This window comes from Diaphorina citri, unplaced genomic scaffold (assembly GCF_000475195.1).
Source record: "Diaphorina citri unplaced genomic scaffold, Diaci psyllid genome assembly version 1.1 scaffold1222, whole genome shotgun sequence".
NCBI lineage: Eukaryota > Metazoa > Arthropoda > Insecta > Hemiptera > Psyllidae > Diaphorina > Diaphorina citri.
Genome location: NW_007378651.1, coordinates 85,186 through 103,238, shown reverse-complemented (window position 1 = coordinate 103,238; position 18,053 = coordinate 85,186). Strand labels below are relative to the sequence as shown.

The following is an 18,053-nucleotide window of genomic DNA, read 5'->3' as shown; positions in this document are numbered from 1 at the left end:
TCGGCATTCCTGCGGAACCGCTCTTCCGATCTAAAAAAACTCGGCATCAAAAAATTTGATTGAAAATAATATCTACTTTCCTGTACCATAGGTACCATGTATAGGAAAGTTTTTTTTTTTTTTTTAAGAGGTTTGACAGAGGGAACTGTAACTGCTATGGTCTTATCGTCCCGAAATCAAAGAGAGAAGGAAGACAGGATAGGAAAAAGCCAGCCGTTCCGAGAACGAACATTATCCCGTCAGGATAAAATCCGCCCCGGGCGGGAATCGACCCGGGCCGGACGCGGCCTAGCGCTTACAAGGCAGACGCACTACCAACTAAGCTAACTCGGCTGGCTATAGGAAAGTTAAGACTACTTGTATATCAATAGTAGTTAAAGGTAAGGAAAATAAATTAAAAAGCATTCCATAATATCAATCTCGTTTTTTTCCCTCCAGATGAGATTTAACGGAGTTCAAGTTGAATCATTCGTAGTCAGTCCTCTGATGACCTACAAGGAATATGGGCGAGTTAATATTCACAATGCAGTCAACAACAGACATATGAACAACATGAATATGATGGATCTAAATATGAACAATATGAACATGATGGATTCAAATATGAACAACATGAATAATATGAATATGAACAACATGAACATGATGAATCCAAATATGAACAACATGAATAATATGAATATGAACAACATGAACATGATGAATCCAAATATGAACGACATGAATATGATGAATCCAAATATGAACATGAACAGACAAATGAACAACATGATGAATAACGGACAGAGCCACGCAATGGATTACTACTTTTATGGAAACAATATGAATAACATGAACAATTGGAACAACATGAACAGACATATGAATATGAACCCCAACATGAACATGGGCATGAACAACATGAACATGGGTATGAACAACATGAACATGGGTATGAATAACATGAACATATGAATATGAACCCCAACATGAACATGGGCATGAACAACATGAACATGGGTATGAACAACATGAACATGGGTATGAATAACATGAACATGATATGAACAACATGAACATGATGAATCCAAATATGAACAACATGAACATGATGAATCCAAATATGAACAACATGAACATGATGAATCCGAATATGAACAACATGAACATGATGAATCCAAATATGAACAACATGAACATGATGAATCCAAATATGAACGACATGAATATGATGAATCCAAATATGAACATGAACAGACAAATGAACAACATGATGAATAACGGACAGAGCCACGCAATGGATTACTACTTTTATGGAAACAATATGAATAACATGAACAATTGGAACAACATGAACAGACATATGAATATGAACCCCAACATGAACATGGGCATGAACAACATGAACATGGGTATGAACAACATGAACATGGGTATGAATAACATGAACAGGGACATGAATACCATGAACAACAGGAATTACAAAGCCTTCCAACATCGCCTGAACCACAAATCCTTCAACTACCGCGTTGTGGTCAACAGCAACCAAAACCAACCAGCCATCGTCAGAGTATTCATTGGACCCAAGTTTAACCAAAACGGGAAACCACTGAACGCTGAACAACAACGCCAAAATATGGTGCTCCTCGACAAATTTGCAACTCAATGTAAGTTGTGTGGTCAAATTCTCAAATTATTTTGAGTATGAAATTCCATACTCGTACCTTGGCTGGGATTGAACCCAAGCCCTCCTGTTTACCAGGCGAGGTCTACCAACACATCCACCTTCCATTCTGGTTGAACAGTCAGAAATACAACAAGAACATAAACAACGGATTCGAGAACACCAACCAAAACAACAACGGAAACAACTACAATAATAACTTCAACACCAACCAAAAGAACAACGGAAACAACTACAACAACAACAACAACAACAACAACAACTTCAACAACAACCAAAACTACAATGGTAACAACTTCAATAACAACAACAACAACTTCAACAACAACCAAAACTACAATGGTAACAACTACAACAACGGAAACAACTTCAATAACAACAACAACAACAACAACTTCAACAACAACCAAAACTACAATGGAAACAACTACAACAACGGAAACAACTACAATAACAACTACAACAATGCCTTCAACAGCAAGAGCAGCTCAAGTGGATACTACTTTAACTACAACAACAACAATGGATACAACTACAACAACCAAAACAACTTCAACAACAACTACAATAACAACAACAATGGGTACAACTACAATAACAACAACAACAACCAAAACAACAACTACAACAACCAAAACAACTACAACAACCAAAACAACTTCAACAACAACTACAATAACAACAACAATGGGTACAACTACAATAACAACTACAACAACCAAAACAACTACAACAACCAAAACAACTTCAACAACAACAATAACAACAACTACAATAACAACAACAACAACTACAATAACAACGACAACCAAAACAACTTCAACAACAACTACAATAACAACAACAATGGGTACAACTACAATAACAACTACAACAACCAAAACAACTACAACAACCAAAACAACTTCAACAACAACAATAACAACAACTACAATAACAACAACAACAACTACAATAACAACGACAACCAAAACAACTTCAACAACAACTACAATAACAACAACAACTTCAACAACCAAAACAACAACAACTACAACAATGGCTTTGGTTTCCGTGGGGAAATTTTCTACACCTACCTCCAACAAATTGTTGCCAGATACAACTTGGAACGTCTATCCAATGGTTTACCTCAAGTTCAACAAATCGAATACGATCAACCAATCCAAGTGAGTTTCCTTCCGCTTTCATATTAGTGTAGGATATAGGTACTCGTAAATATAGGCACCACTTGGAAATCCATAGAATATACCTAGATGGATTCATTTAATTTATAGCTTGTTCTTATTGAGTAGATAATGGACTTTATCTACCCTAAAACCATGTGAGCAAGTAATGAAATGTGAGATGTGTTTAGTTAAGGAGTAAAACTAAAGAACAACTTGACGTTTTGATTTTTTTTCAGACCGGTTTCAACCCTCAACTTCAGTACGAAAACGGACAAGCCGTTCCCAACAGACCTGCCAATGTTCAAATCAAAAACAACCAAGCCAACAACAACAATAACGAAAACAACAACTTTGCCAACGCTTTCGTCAACTTTGTCAAGACCCACGAGAGAAGACTTTTCGATGCTGTCGACTCTAATGCCGTGAAGAACGTGAGTACCAGCATTATCCAGCTCAAATACATATGTATTAACTATTTTAGGTACAGAAGGTACTCCGGAGAAAAAGATAACAACCAATACAACCGCAACAATAACAACAACAACTACAACAACAACGCCCAGAACAACAACAACAACAACAACGCACAAAACAACAACTACAACAATGCCCAAAACAACAACAACAACGCTCAAAACAACTACAACAAGAATGCCCAGAACAACAACGCCCAAAACAACAACGGAAACAACTACAACAACAACGACTACAACAACAACTACAACGGAAACAACTACAACAACAACTACAACGGAAACAACTACAACAACTACAACGGAAACAACTACAACAACAACAACAACGGAAACAACTACAACGGAAACAACTACAACAACAACAACAACTACAACAACAACAACTACAACAACAACTACAACAACAACAACAACAACAACAACAACAACAACAACAACAACAACAACTACAACAACAACAATTTCAACGGAAACAACTACAACAACAACCCAAACAACTACAATAATAACTTCGACAGCAATGATTTCAATAACGGAGAAAAAGATAACAACCAATACAACCGCAACAATAACAACAACTACAACAACAACAACAACGCCCAGAACAACAACAACAACAACGCCCAGAACAACAACTACAATAACAACGCCCAGAACAACAACAACAACAACGCACAAAACAACAACAACGGCCAGAACTACAACAACTGAAGGTACTCGTATAGAAACGGAGAACCAAAAAACAAAGTTTATTCACACTGAAAGAATGGGGAAATCATTGTCTACCCGTAATTTAAGATACAGGATGATATCTTGAGATTCTTAAGCAGTAGTTTAACTTTTTGTACGTCCATATCTCGTACTATTTTTCAAAGTTTCTATCTAGAAGTAAAACTTCCAAGTCATTTTTACGAGTACCTATGTACAACCTTAAGACGGCCGTAAAGGGACTTTTCCAGTCTCATCCTAAGTAAGAGTACTTATTAATGAGAAATTCTCTTGTAAATTTTCAGAAATTTGGAACCTCCAGCCCAATCAACCCCTTCTACGCCACCAACACTCTGTTCAACCTGGTCGAAGCTAACGCCGACTCTGAGAACAGCGAATACTATGGCTCATACTTCACTGAACTGCTCAAGCTTGTCGGAAGTGCTTCTGACGCCAACAAACAATTGGGAGTAAGTACACCTATTGTTCCAGGCAGGTTGACTTGAAACTATGAAAATTGAAACTCAAACGGTCCAAGAAAAAAGTAATAATGATGATAATGGTAATGTTCCAGGCAGGTTGACTTGAAACTATGAAAATTGAAACTCAAACGGTCCAAGAAAAAAGTAATAATGATGATAATGGTAAAAAAAATATTTACACAAAGCACATAATTATGGTTATGTACCTACAGCCTTTAAATTATGCCAAGTAGGTATACGAGTAAAGCAGTAAAGATAACTATTGAACCTATATTAAACACCTTCCTATATTAAGGGAAACTTGACTTTATTTCCAGCTTGCCCCATCTGCCCTGGAAAACTACCAAACCATGGTCCGTGACCCAGCCTTCTACGCTATTGCCAAGAGAGTCCTCAACGTTGTCAACCACTACAAGAACGTCAACTTCAAGCCATACTCCAACCAAGAGGTAAGCCTGAAAATCTAGATATAACCCTAATATGAAGGTATCTATCTAGTTGTTAAAAATCTTAAAGAAACTCTGACAGATTTAGTGGTTCAGAACCTTCCAAAGGCCCTTAGAATAATGACACCAAGTCAGCTAATGTGACGATAAATGCAATATTAATAGAGATAAGCCTGAAAATCTAGATATAACCCTAATATGAAGGTATCTATCTAGTTGTTAAAAATCTTAAAGAAACTCTGACAGATTTAGTGGTTTAGAACCTTCCAAAGGCCCTTAGAATAATGACACCAAGTCAGCTAATGTGACGAAAAATGCAATATTAATAGAGATAGGTACCTAGCTGACTAAGGCAACAACTGACACCTTAACAATCCTAGGTCACATTGACATCATTTTAGACTTTAGACCGGTGTAGGTTAACTACACTTATGTGCATAAAAAAACTTTTCCCTTCAACAATGCTTAGGGTCATACGTAAGTACATACCTAAAAATAAAATACTACTTTGGCAAGCACAAGTACGCCAAAGTAATCAAAGGTTTCAACAGCTTCTCTCTCTAAGTTAGTAAGGGAATAGTTTTTATTTCGTACCTACCTTGGTAATATTTCTAATATTTAGATTTATTTTCTTATTATGAGGTTACTATTTGCATCAAATACAAGATTTAGTGGTTTAGAACCTTCCAAAGGCCCTTAGAATAATGACACCAAGTCAGCTAATGTGACGAAAAATGCAATATTAATAGAGACAGGTACCTAGCTGACTAAGGCGACAACTGACACCTTAACAATCCTAGGTCACATTGACATCATTTTAGACTTTAGACCGGTGTAGGTTAACTCACAAAAACTTTTCCCTTCAACAATGCTTAGGGTCATACGTAAGTACATACCTAAAAATATGAACGTTTGTGCAATTTTAATGAAGCTCTACATTACATAGGTGTTTAGCATATAAAGAAAATTTTCTCATTATACTTTGGGCCCTCTGTTGAAATAGTTAGGCGTTCATGCTGAAATAATATACGATTTTAAACAAACATTAACTGGGGAATTGAAGACTTAGTAGGTGAATCTTATGATTGGGCTATTCACACATGAACGTTTGTGCAATTTTAATGAAGCTCTACATTACATAGGTGTTTAGCATATAAAGAAAATTTTCTCATTATACTTTGGGCCCTCTCTTGAAATAGTTAGGCGTTCATGCTGAAATAATATACGATTTTAAACAAACATTAACTGGGGGATTGAAGACTTAGTAGGTGAATCTTATGATTGGGCTATTCACACTTACCTACCACCTACAAATCAAAGTGAATCACATATTATGTAGATAAACTCGTATGTATAGGTACCTAAATGCTTCCTGAACAGTCCAAATTTATCAAGGAGAACTTTTGAGTAAAATTGTAAATACTCTGTGTCTCACAAACAAAGTGACTCTTCATCACTTTCGTGTTCCTGGTAAAAAGACCTTTAATTGGATATATAGGTCGACCAGGTTTGGATAAGTCCTTCTATGGGGTCAGACAGACAGACACACAGACAGACGACACCGAAGCGAATACAATAGTCCGTCCCCAATCCCCATACCTTTTATTATTACTATTGTAATTTAATAAAGGAAGGACGGACTAAAAAATGATACGAGTTAACTAAAACAACAGAGGTCTTAATCGTCCTAAAATCGAACAGAGAAGGAGGGCCAGGAGAGGAGAAAGCCAGCCGTTCCGAGAAAGAACCTGACCTGTTTCTGATAAAGTTCGCCCCGGACTGGAATCAAATCCGCGAACAAAATCAAACATCTAAACAGTTTCTTTAAATAATTCCTTTCATATAGGTACCTCATCAGGTACTATGAAGATAAAAATGGGTAATAAATAACATTAATTAATTTATTATTACTATTGTAATTTAATAAAGGAAGGACGGACTAAAAAATGATACGAGTTAACTAAAACAACAGAGGTCTTAATCGTCCTGAAATCGAACAGAGAAGGAGGGCCAGGAGAGGAGAAAGCCAGCCGTTCCGAGAAAGACCTGTTTCTGATGAAGTTCGCCCCGGACTGGAATCAAATCCGCGAACAAAATCAAACATCTAATCAGTTTCTTTAAATAATTCCTTTCATATAGGTACCTCATCAGGTACTATGAAGATAACAATTGGGTAATAAATAATAATTACCGCTGAACAACAACGTCAAAACTTCGTTCTTCTGGACAAAGTTGCCGTCCAATGTAAGTATACATTATGTAGTATACATAGTTTAGTTCAGGCCTGTTCTGGTATTATGGGTTCAAGCCTAGTTGAGATATGGAAAATTGTTCTCAAATTTTTTTGAGAATTCCTCCACAGTAATAACGGTAGCCTATGTAAAAGCAATTATTTCTGTTTTCTTCAAATATGTAGAGGCCCTGTTTTATATTAACAAGTAGATATATTATAAGTACCTACCTAGTTATCCACGATAGATTTGAAAAATCAATGGACTCATTGTTTATGGATACTCGTAAATGTTTCAGTGCAAGCCGGTCAAAACCAAATTGTCAGAAACTCCAACGAATTCACTGAAGCCGTTGACGAGGCCCCATCTGCCGCTCAAATCTACAACAGAGTTCAACAAGCCCTGAATGGAAACCAACCAATCTACTTCAACAACCAAGTAAGTAGTCAATAAAAACTCGTATGTTAGGGTGTAAATAGCTAGGTACCTACTAAAAACTCCTGTTGGCATTGGCAGGTAGATAAAGGTGGAGAATCCCGCTGTGGGATGTGCTCTGTTATAGTTCCCTACATACACAAAACATCCCGTTTCAGGAGGGGAGAGGGGTCCACCGTGCTAAGCACCACACCACTGAGGTTGGTTAATAGGTAATTATGTACCTCTTAAGGTCTGGTTGATAGCCAACCAATCTACTTCAACAACCAAGTAAGTAGTCAATAAAAACTCGTATGTTAGGGTGTAAATAGCTAGGTACCTACTAAAAACTCCCGTTGGCATTGGCAGGTAGATAATGGTGGAGAATCCCGCTGTGGGATGTGCTTAGAACGGTGTTCCATAGGAAATTCTAAGGGGGGAGTTATTTTTTATTTTCGTTACGAAATACTTGGCCTGAGCTACAAATGTCTGCCTCGGTGGTGTCTCGACTGGTAAACAGGAGGGCGTGGGTTCAATCCCAGCCGAGGTATGGAATTTTATCCTCAATATAATTTGAGAATTTGACCACAATTATAGTAGTAGCCTACTGCTGGAGTAAAGGGACTTTTCAGTTCTATGCGAGCAATATAAAAAAGCACTATTATTATTAGTACCTATGTCTATCTAGTAATCGACTAATGAAAACATATTATTTCCTTTTTCCCTCAATATAATTTGAGAATTTGACCACAATTATAGTAGTAGCCTACTGCTGGAGTAAAGGGACTTTTCAGTCCTATGCGAGCAGTATGAAAAAGCACTATTATTATTATTATGTCTATCTAGTAATCGACTAATGAAAACATATTATCTCCTTTTTAATTATTTTCAGAACAACAACGCTCCCGGTGGAATCCCCAGAAGACTTCAACTCCCCAAGGGCTCCAAACTTGGCCAACAATACGTCTTCTACGTCATTGTTTCTCCCCAAGTGGACAGCCAACACGGCTTTGTCGCCATTCAAACTCCCTTCGGAAACCAACAATACTTTGACTTCAGATCCAACATCTTCCCCTTCGACCGTCCTCTGAAGCAACAAAACGAATTCAACACTCCCAATGTCAACCAGAACAATGCCTTTCAACAATACTTCTGCGCTCGCTTCTTCAACAACGCCAACAACAATAACAACTTCAACAACAACAACTTCGCCAACAACAACAACAACTTCGCCAACAACAACAACTTTAACAACAACAACTTCGCAAACAACAACAACAACTTCGCCAACAACAACAACAACAACTTCAATAACAACAACAACCAGAACAACTTCGCCAACAACAACAACTATGTCTACAACAGCCAGAACAATGCCTTCCAACAATACTTCTGCGCTCGCTTCTTCAACAACGTCAACAACAATAACAACTTCAACAACAACAACAACAACTTCGCCAACAACAACAACAACTTCGCCAACAACAACAACTTCGCAAACAACAACAACAACAACAACAACAACAACTTCGCCAACAACAACAACAACTTCAATAACAACAACAACAACAACAACAACAACAACCAGAACAACTTCGCCAACAACAACAACAACAACAACTATGTCTACAACAGCAACAACAACCAGAACAACTTCGCCAACAACAACTAATAATTACCTAATAATTTTTCCATTTGCAAATTATTTACTTCTTTTGATAAGAAATTGTTATTCTCTTCAGATGTCAAAGAGCATTGATGGTCAATCTTTTTTCTTCTAGTTAGATAAGACCAAAATTATGAAGCGGGCATGGTATTAGAGGCATAAGGGGAGGTGAAAACGATGAAAAATTAAATCATCTCTATAGGAGAACTCATTACCGTAAAGGTCTATCGAGTATTAACGATCTAACGAGCTATTGGACCTTCAGGGGTCTCCTAAGAGTCCTTCTTCTAACAACAAGCGACAGATGTTCCCTTCTTATTACTTTATTAAAAGCTTTTTTTTACTATAAGAATTCTATACCTTATCCGTAAGAACCCTGGCCTGAAATTAAGAGTAGATAGGTAAATGCGCTTTTATCAAATATCAGTCAAGGATTCTTAAGGATTCCACAAGAAAAGTACGCTTTACTGTGGTTACGCGTATTTCTGTCACCGCGTTTTAGGGGGACCACAAGTTGATACAAAAATACCAGAGGTAAAGTTAGACGAAAGAAAATTTCCAGGGCAACTCGTTTTTTTTACTATAAGAATTCTATACCTTATCCGTAAGAACCCTGGCCTGAAATTAAGAGTAGATAGGTAAATGCGCTTTTATCAAATTTCAGTCAAGGATTCTTAAGGATTCCACAAGAAAAGTACGCTTTACTGTGGTTACGCGTATTTCTGTTACCGCGTTTTAGGGGGACCGCAAGTTGATACAAAAATACCAGAGGTAAAGTTAGACGAAAGAAAATTTTCAGGGCAACTCCCCACCAGAACAAGCAATACCCCCACATTGCCAACAACGATAACAACAACAATTACAATTTTAACGAAAACAACAACTACAAAACAACAACAACTATAACAACGCCCAGAACTACAATAACAACGCCCAGAACAACAACAACAACTACAACAACCCCCAAAACAACAACAACTATAACAACGCCCAGAACTACAACAACAACGCCCAGAACAACAACAACTACAACAACCCCCAAAACAACAACTACAGTAACAACAACAACTACAACAACAACTACAACAACGCCCAGAACTACAACAACGCCCAGAACTACAACAACGCCCAAAACAACAACAACAACGCCCAAAACAACAACAACAACGCCCAAAACAACAACAACAACGCCCAAAACAACAACAACAACAACGCCCAAAACAACAACAACAACAACGCCCAGAACTACAACAACTACAACAACGCACAAAACAACAACTACAACAATGCCCAAAACAACAACAACGCCAACAACTACAACTACCCCCAAAACAACAACAACAACAACTATAACAACGCCCAGAACTATAACAACGCCCAGAACTACAACAACAACAACAACAACGCCCAGAACAACAACAACTACAACAACCCCCAAAACAACAACAACTACAACGCCCAGAACTACAACAACGCCCAAAACAACAACAACGCCCAGAACAACAACTACAACAACGCCCAGAACTACTACAACAACAACTACAACAACCCCCAGAACAACAACTACAACAACAACAACGCCCAGAACAAAAACAACAACTACAACAACCCCCAAAACAACAACAACAACAACGCCCAGAACAACAACTACAATCTCTGCTATAACCACGAAATTAAACTACGTTACAACAACTCCGTTCAACAAGTAAACTTCGTTAAACCAGAGATTAAACTCCGTTCAACAACAGCCTAGTTAGCTACAATTGGTTGGTGGCGCGTCTGCCTTGTAAGCGCTAGGCCGCCGGCGTTCGATTCCCGCCCGGGGCGGATTTTCATCCTGATGGGATAATGTTCGTTGCTCCGAACGGCTGGCTTTCCTCCTATCCCTGTCTTCCTTCTCTCTTCGATTTCGGGACGAGATAAGACCTAGCAATTACAGTTCCCTCTGTTTTTTTTTTTTTTTTTTTTTTAAACTCCATTCAAGTTTTAATCTCGGTTTAAGCAAACTGATTGGCTAAAGGTTTTTATTTTATTATTTTTTTTTTTAATCAACCAATCTGATTGCTTAATCCAAGAGTGGGCCCGTCCATAAATCAGTGGACTTTTTAGTTTGTATAACAAGTGAAGTTATAAATTATTATAATATAAATGTATTATAACATTAACATTACACTAAAATAGGAATCTTTTCTTAGAAAATTACCACTCGTTAAATTAAATTTAGTCTAAATTAAATATCTATGAATTTAGATTAGCGGTGATCGCAAATTACCATCAGTATACTTTCAGGAAAGGATTATCCTAAGAAATCCTACACCTGAGCTCAAATGCCCTTGCGATATTATATCCAATCCATGGCTCGATTTCACCTTTTAAATCTTAAACGATTTCAACTAGAGCTGTGACATTTATCCGGATAAATTCGGATAATTATCAGCATCCATTTCTAAATTTTGATTTCAGATATCCAGATAATTATCGGGATACGGATTTGAATACGGATATCCGTTATCCGGATAATTTACAGCTCTAATTTCAAGCTTTTCAACCATATCTATAAAAATAAAATTCGCATGCGGAGCAAACGTTTTTTTATTTACAATAAATAAACTCTACTTGAAAAGCATAACTAGACCTCCGTATTTGAAAAAGATCTCATTCGGCAGTAATCGGCAGGAAATATCTAGACCTTTTTTTTTGCCTACTGTTCTCATGATAGAATATTTTATACGTATTTCTTCACCATATGAATTAATTACTTTCAGCCAACGTCCTGAACCAACAACAACTTCAAGATCAACATGACATTCTCCAACTCTTGGAAAATGTCCATCAACAAAACCAAAATCAACATCAGGCCAACATTGGACGCAACTTTGCTTCCAACTTCAACCCTAACCGATTCCAGGTTTGTCTAAAGTCACATACCTTATTACCTATTGTTTAATCGGTTCTAACTATCTTATCTTATCACGCTATAATTGCTATATGAAATCTCCTTTAAATTCCTTAGAAAGTTAGGCTTAACACGAGGGCGGCATTTTTCACTATTTCAAATTGTCTTAAACTTGAAAGTCCTTTGCATTAATAATTTCAGAACCCTCGAGAGGCTGAGCAATACATGAGAGCTTTCCAACAAGGTGAACTTCAGCAAAGAGGTGCTGCATTCTCTGTCCTGAACAACAACCAGCTGAACCAAGCTGTTCAACTCTTTGACCTGTTCTACTTCGCTAACGACTTCAACACTTTCTATCAAGCTGCTTGCTTTGCCAGAGACAACATCAATGAAGGCCAATTCGTGTATGCTTTCTACACTGCTATTGTTCAACGCCCCGACACCAAACACCTCTCTCTTCCTGCCATCTCTGAAGTTTACCCTCAACTCTTCGTCAAGGCAACAGTCATCAAACAAGCCCAAGATGCCGCTGCTCAAGGTAAACTTGAAAATAATAAAAACAAAATAAATGAGAATTTGGGAGCCAGCCTAGTTACACGTAGCTTGGAGGGTAGCGCGCCTGTCTCGCAAGCGCTGGGTTGCGGGTTCGCTTCCCGTTAGAGGAGAACATCATCCTAAAACCTAAATAGGTTCATTCCTATCCTCCTCTATTCGATTTCGGGACGATAAGACCTCAGTAGTTACAGTACCCTCTATCAAATCTCTTCATACAACGCAGTCTTTAGACGAATTTAATCTCAATTATCTTATCTCTCCACAGGGCAACACAACTTCTACGCGAAGATGCATCACGCCGGACATCAAAGAGAGTGTCAAAACGAAAACAACATTGTGGCTGATTGCAATGACAATGAAAATGTCATGAGCTACATGAGAGAAGATGTTGCTCTGAATGAAAACCACTTCTACCAACACATTCATCTTCCATTCTGGATGAACAGTGAAAAATACAACAAGAATAATAACAACAATAACGGACAGAGCAGCGCGATGGAGTACTACTTCTACGGAAATAATATGAATAACATGAACATGAACAATATGAATAACAACAACAATTGGAATAACATGAACATGAATAATTGGAATAACATGAACAACAATTGGAACAATATGAACCGAAATAACATGAACAACATGAATAATTGGAATAACATGAACAACAATTGGAATAACATGAACAACAATTGGAATAACATGAACCGAAATAATTGGAACAACATGAACCGAAATAACATGAACAACATGAATAATTGGAATAACATGAACAACAATTGGAACAATATGAATAACAACTACAACAATGGCTTTAGTTTCCGTGGAGAAATTCTCTACACCTATCTTCAACAAACTGTTGCCAGATACAACTTGGAACGTATGTCCAATGGTTTACCTCAGGTTCAACAAATCGAATACGATCAACCAATCCAAGTGAGTTAATCAAATAATTATTATTTCAGCGACATTTCATTCAAGTAGGACCAAAACTAATAGGGCAAGGACACAAAAAAAATCAAAGTAAAAAGGTTTACTAAGAAAATTAACGATCAACCAATCCAAGTGAGTTAATCAAATAATTATTATTTCAGCGACATTTCATTCAAGTAGGACCAAAACTAATAGGGCAAGGACAGAAAAAAAAATCAAAGTAAAAAGGTTTACTAAGAAAAGTAAACTTTCAGCTCCATAAACTTTCTTTTTTATCCCTTTCAGCCTGGATTCAACCCTGAACTTCAATACGAAAACGGACAAGCCGTTCCCAACAGACCTGCAAACATTCGAATCAAAACCAAACAAGCCAATAACAACAACAATGAAAACAACAACGTTGGCAACTCTTTTGTCGAAACCATCAAGATGCATGAGCAGAGAATCATGGAGGCTATAGATTTGAATGCTATAAAAGACGTAAGTTTATTTAGACAATAAATAATTATTTCCGATGTTTCAAGAGAAAGAATATTGGAAAAATACTCGTTAAGTATTACAGAGATTTCGAAGCCGAAAAACCAAGAAACTCTGTTTCGTAATAATATAGGCCGGGTGGCGCTTCGAAATCTTCGCGCGCCTCCCATTTAAGGCTGGGGTAAAACAGAATCAGATTTTTAGTCAGGACATAATCCCATGCCTTAGCCGTGATTCAAAACCCCCACTTCGACCAGGTAAAAACGTATTTTCACCTCCACTAATTTCAGCCAATGGGATCTTCCAAGCCGATCAACCCCTTCTACGCCACCAACACTCTCACCAACTGTATTGAATCCAACGCTGACTGCCCCAACACCCAATATTATGGCTCCTTCTTTACTGAACTGCTCAAGCTTGTAGGAAGTGCTTCGGACGCCAACAGAAAATTGGGAGTAAGTATGACAGGACACGGGAATTATTCAGGATAAAAATGTAGGGGGATTTGTCAGTTTAACAGTAGGGTACACATATTTTATACACAGAGTTGAATGGTAGAGATTACCCTATGCAATAATTTCGCCCTTTGGAATTTCTTGTATTTGGGTGCATTGAATTATAATGAATACCCAATTCGGATAGTTTAAAAGATGATTTTCACATCAATATTCTTTTTTGATATTCTTTAAATAACAATAAAATCATGTAAATAGGGGCCAACTTTTCACAAGAGCTACATCACACTGAGCTAATGAAAACTTTGATATCTCCTGTTATCAGCTGGCTCCATCTGCCCTGGAAAACTACCAAACCATGCTGCGTGATCCAACCTTCTACATGATCGCCAAACGAGTGATCAACAATGTAAATCATTACAAGAATGTCAACCTCAGACCCTACTCCAACCGCGAAGTAAGTTATCTCATGTCAAACTGTTTTGACTTGGCGGGGCGGAGCGCTACAAGTGGTGAGATCTAAAATGACAGGAGCACATAGATAGGGTACATGAATAAATATTAGGTAGGATTTCCCCCCCTTTTTTTACATTCTAATAGAGAACTAAAGAAGGAGCTACCACGAGCATTGTCAAACTTGGTTTGGAGATGCCGAAAGGCCACTACAAGAAGCAGAATGGGGAGTTGGGTTGACCTTTGGTGAACAACAGAGATCTCACATTTTTCCATAAAAAAAAAAAAAAAAAAAACTCGGCATCAAAAAATTTGATTGAAAATAATATCTACTTTCCTGTACCATAGGTACCATGTATAGGAAAGTTTTTTTTTTTTTTTTAAGAGGTTTGACAGAGGGAACTGTAACTGCTATGGTCTTATCGTCCCGAAATCAAAGAGAGAAGGAAGACAGGATAGGAAAAAGCCAGCCGTTCCGAGAACGAACATTATCCCGTCAGGATAAAATCCGCCCCGGGCGGGAATCGACCCGGGCCGGACGCGGCCTAGCGCTTACAAGGCAGACGCACTACCAACTAAGCTAACTCGGCTGGCTATAGGAAAGTTAAGACTACTTGTATATCAATAGTAGTTAAAGGTAAGGAAAATAAATTAAAAAGCATTCCATAATATCAATCTCGTTTTTTTCCCTCCAGATGAGATTTAACGGAGTTCAAGTTGAATCATTCGTAGTCAGTCCTCTGATGACCTACAAGGAATATGGGCGAGTTAATATTCACAATGCAGTCAACAACAGACATATGAACAACATGAATATGATGGATCTAAATATGAACAATATGAACATGATGGATTCAAATATGAACAACATGAATAATATGAATATGAACAACATGAACATGATGAATCCAAATATGAACAACATGATGAATCCAAATATGAACAATATGAACATGATGAATCCAAATATGAACAACATGAACATGATGAATCCAAATATGAACAACATGAACATGATGAATCCAAATATGAACAACATGAACATGATGAATCCAAATATGAACAACATGAATATGATGAATCCAAATATGAACATGAACAGACAAATGAACAACATGATGAATAACGGACAGAGCCACGCAATGGATTACTACTTTTATGGAAACAATATGAATAACATGAACAATTGGAACAACATGAACAGACATATGAATATGAACCCCAACATGAACATGGGCATGAACAACATGAACATGGGTATGAATAACATGAACATGGGTATGAATAACATGAACGGGGACATGAATACCATGAACAACAGGAATTACAAAGCCTTCCAACATCGCCTGAACCACAAATCCTTCAACTACCGCGTTGTGGTCAACAGCAACCAAAACCAGCCTGCCATTGTGAGAGTATTCATTGGACCCAAGTTTAACCAAAATGGGAAACCACTGAACGCTGAACAACAACGCCAAAATATGGTGCTCCTCGACAAATTTGCAACTCAATGTAAGTTGAAAAAAAAGGTATTGTCCTATTGTGAAGTGATATTGATCCATAATTGGATTCCAAAAGTCGACAAAAAAGAGATTAGTTCAGGGGGTTACTTTCTAATGTTCCCATGTGTCCCTTAATGGAAAGTAGGTATTGGGGTCTCTTCTCAGTCATCTGATGAGGTATATGTAATGATCAACACACAAGCAGTTGTCATTGCTTCGAAATTAAAAACACATTAAAAAGTAGTTTTTTTAATCACTCCCTCAGTAGACAAGACATGCCCATATTGCCCATATCCTTACGTCACAAGCAGTTGTCATTGCTTCGAAATTAAAAACACATTAAAAAGTAGTTTTTTTAATCACTCCCTCAGTAGACAAGACATGCCCATATCCTCACGTGAAACATTTCTATTTCAGTGCAAAGTGGAAGAAACCAGATCGTAAGGAACTCTCATGAATTCACTGAAGCATCAGACGAGGCTCCTACTGCCGCTCAAATCTACAATAGAATTCGTCAGGCCATGAATGGAAACCAACCTTTCTTATACAATCTAGTGAGTATTCCATAGTCACTTTTATAAGAGTGAACGGAGGCTATTAGCGAACTTAATTGTAGACACCTACTTTTTGGCTACCTACGTACCTACATATTTACGAATAGCTACATACTTATTTAATTAAAGGATTAAAACCTCGAACCCTATAAATCAAGCACAGAGCCGATAACTATATTTTTTACGGACAGCAATAAGCCCTTAGGCACTGGACAAGATCAGGTGGTCATTTAGCTCCATGAATTTCCGAAATGAGCCACATTTCAACATTTTTCCTTTTTTTTCAGAACAAAATGAACAACAACGCCCCCTGCGGAATCCCCAGAAGATTTCAACTCCCCAAGGGATCCAGAGAAGGTCTACAATATGTAATGTACGTCATTGTATCTCCCCAATTAGACAATCAACACAATATCGTCTCCTTTGAAACACACTGTGGAAACCAACAATACTTTGACTTGAGATCCAACCTGTTCCCATTCGACCGTCCTTTTAGGGAACAAAATGAATTCAACACTCCTAATGTGAACCAACACAACGCCTTACAAAAATATCTCTGTGCGCGCAACTTCAACAATAATGACAACTACGTCAATAACATGTGCAGAAATGTTAACCAAAACAATTTGCCAATAATGAGACAAGAAGATATTTACCAACCAAATTCAGCTGTCTTGGATGTGGTTATCTTCCATAGAGACGACAACAACATTAATAATATGGATCATAACACGATGGACAGCATCAACCAAAAGAACAGCATGATTGAAATGAATCAACACAACATGAATAACTGGAATAACATGAACAACATGAATGACCACTGGAATAACATGAACACAAATAACAACTGGGATAACATGAACATGATGGACAATAACATGAACATGATGGAACATGAATGACTGGAATAACATGAACACAAATAACAACTGGGATAACATGAACATGATGGACAATAACATGAACATGATGG

At 37.5% G+C, this 18,053-nt stretch overlaps 2 protein-coding genes across 2 annotated transcripts in view; both read left to right on the top strand.

The window, feature by feature from the left end:
* The window catches only part of LOC103514781 (hemocyanin 1), a 19,428-nt gene extending 1,442 nt beyond the window's left edge, over positions 1 to 17,986 (top strand). The window contains exons 2-11 of the mRNA XM_017446359.2: positions 12,018 to 12,160; positions 12,350 to 12,686; positions 12,969 to 13,639; positions 13,922 to 14,116; positions 14,404 to 14,568; positions 14,894 to 15,025; positions 15,717 to 15,944; positions 15,999 to 16,533; positions 16,941 to 17,077; positions 17,365 to 17,986. Of these exons, the coding sequence (XP_017301848.1) occupies positions 12,018 to 12,160; positions 12,350 to 12,686; positions 12,969 to 13,639; positions 13,922 to 14,116; positions 14,404 to 14,568; positions 14,894 to 15,025; positions 15,717 to 15,944; positions 15,999 to 16,533; positions 16,941 to 17,077; positions 17,365 to 17,982 (3,161 nt within the window). The 3' untranslated portion in view covers positions 17,983 to 17,986. The remainder of the gene's footprint in view (positions 1 to 12,017; positions 12,161 to 12,349; positions 12,687 to 12,968; positions 13,640 to 13,921; positions 14,117 to 14,403; positions 14,569 to 14,893; positions 15,026 to 15,716; positions 15,945 to 15,998; positions 16,534 to 16,940; positions 17,078 to 17,364) is intronic.
* Positions 398 to 1,004, top strand: LOC113469757 (uncharacterized protein MAL13P1.336-like). The gene is made up of 2 exons (XM_026827658.1): positions 398 to 612; positions 691 to 1,004. Exons 1-2 carry the CDS (start codon positions 439 to 441, stop codon positions 952 to 954), a joined length of 438 nt encoding a protein of 145 aa, XP_026683459.1. The 5' UTR covers positions 398 to 438; the 3' UTR covers positions 955 to 1,004.
* Positions 17,987 to 18,053: the final 67 nt, after the last annotated feature.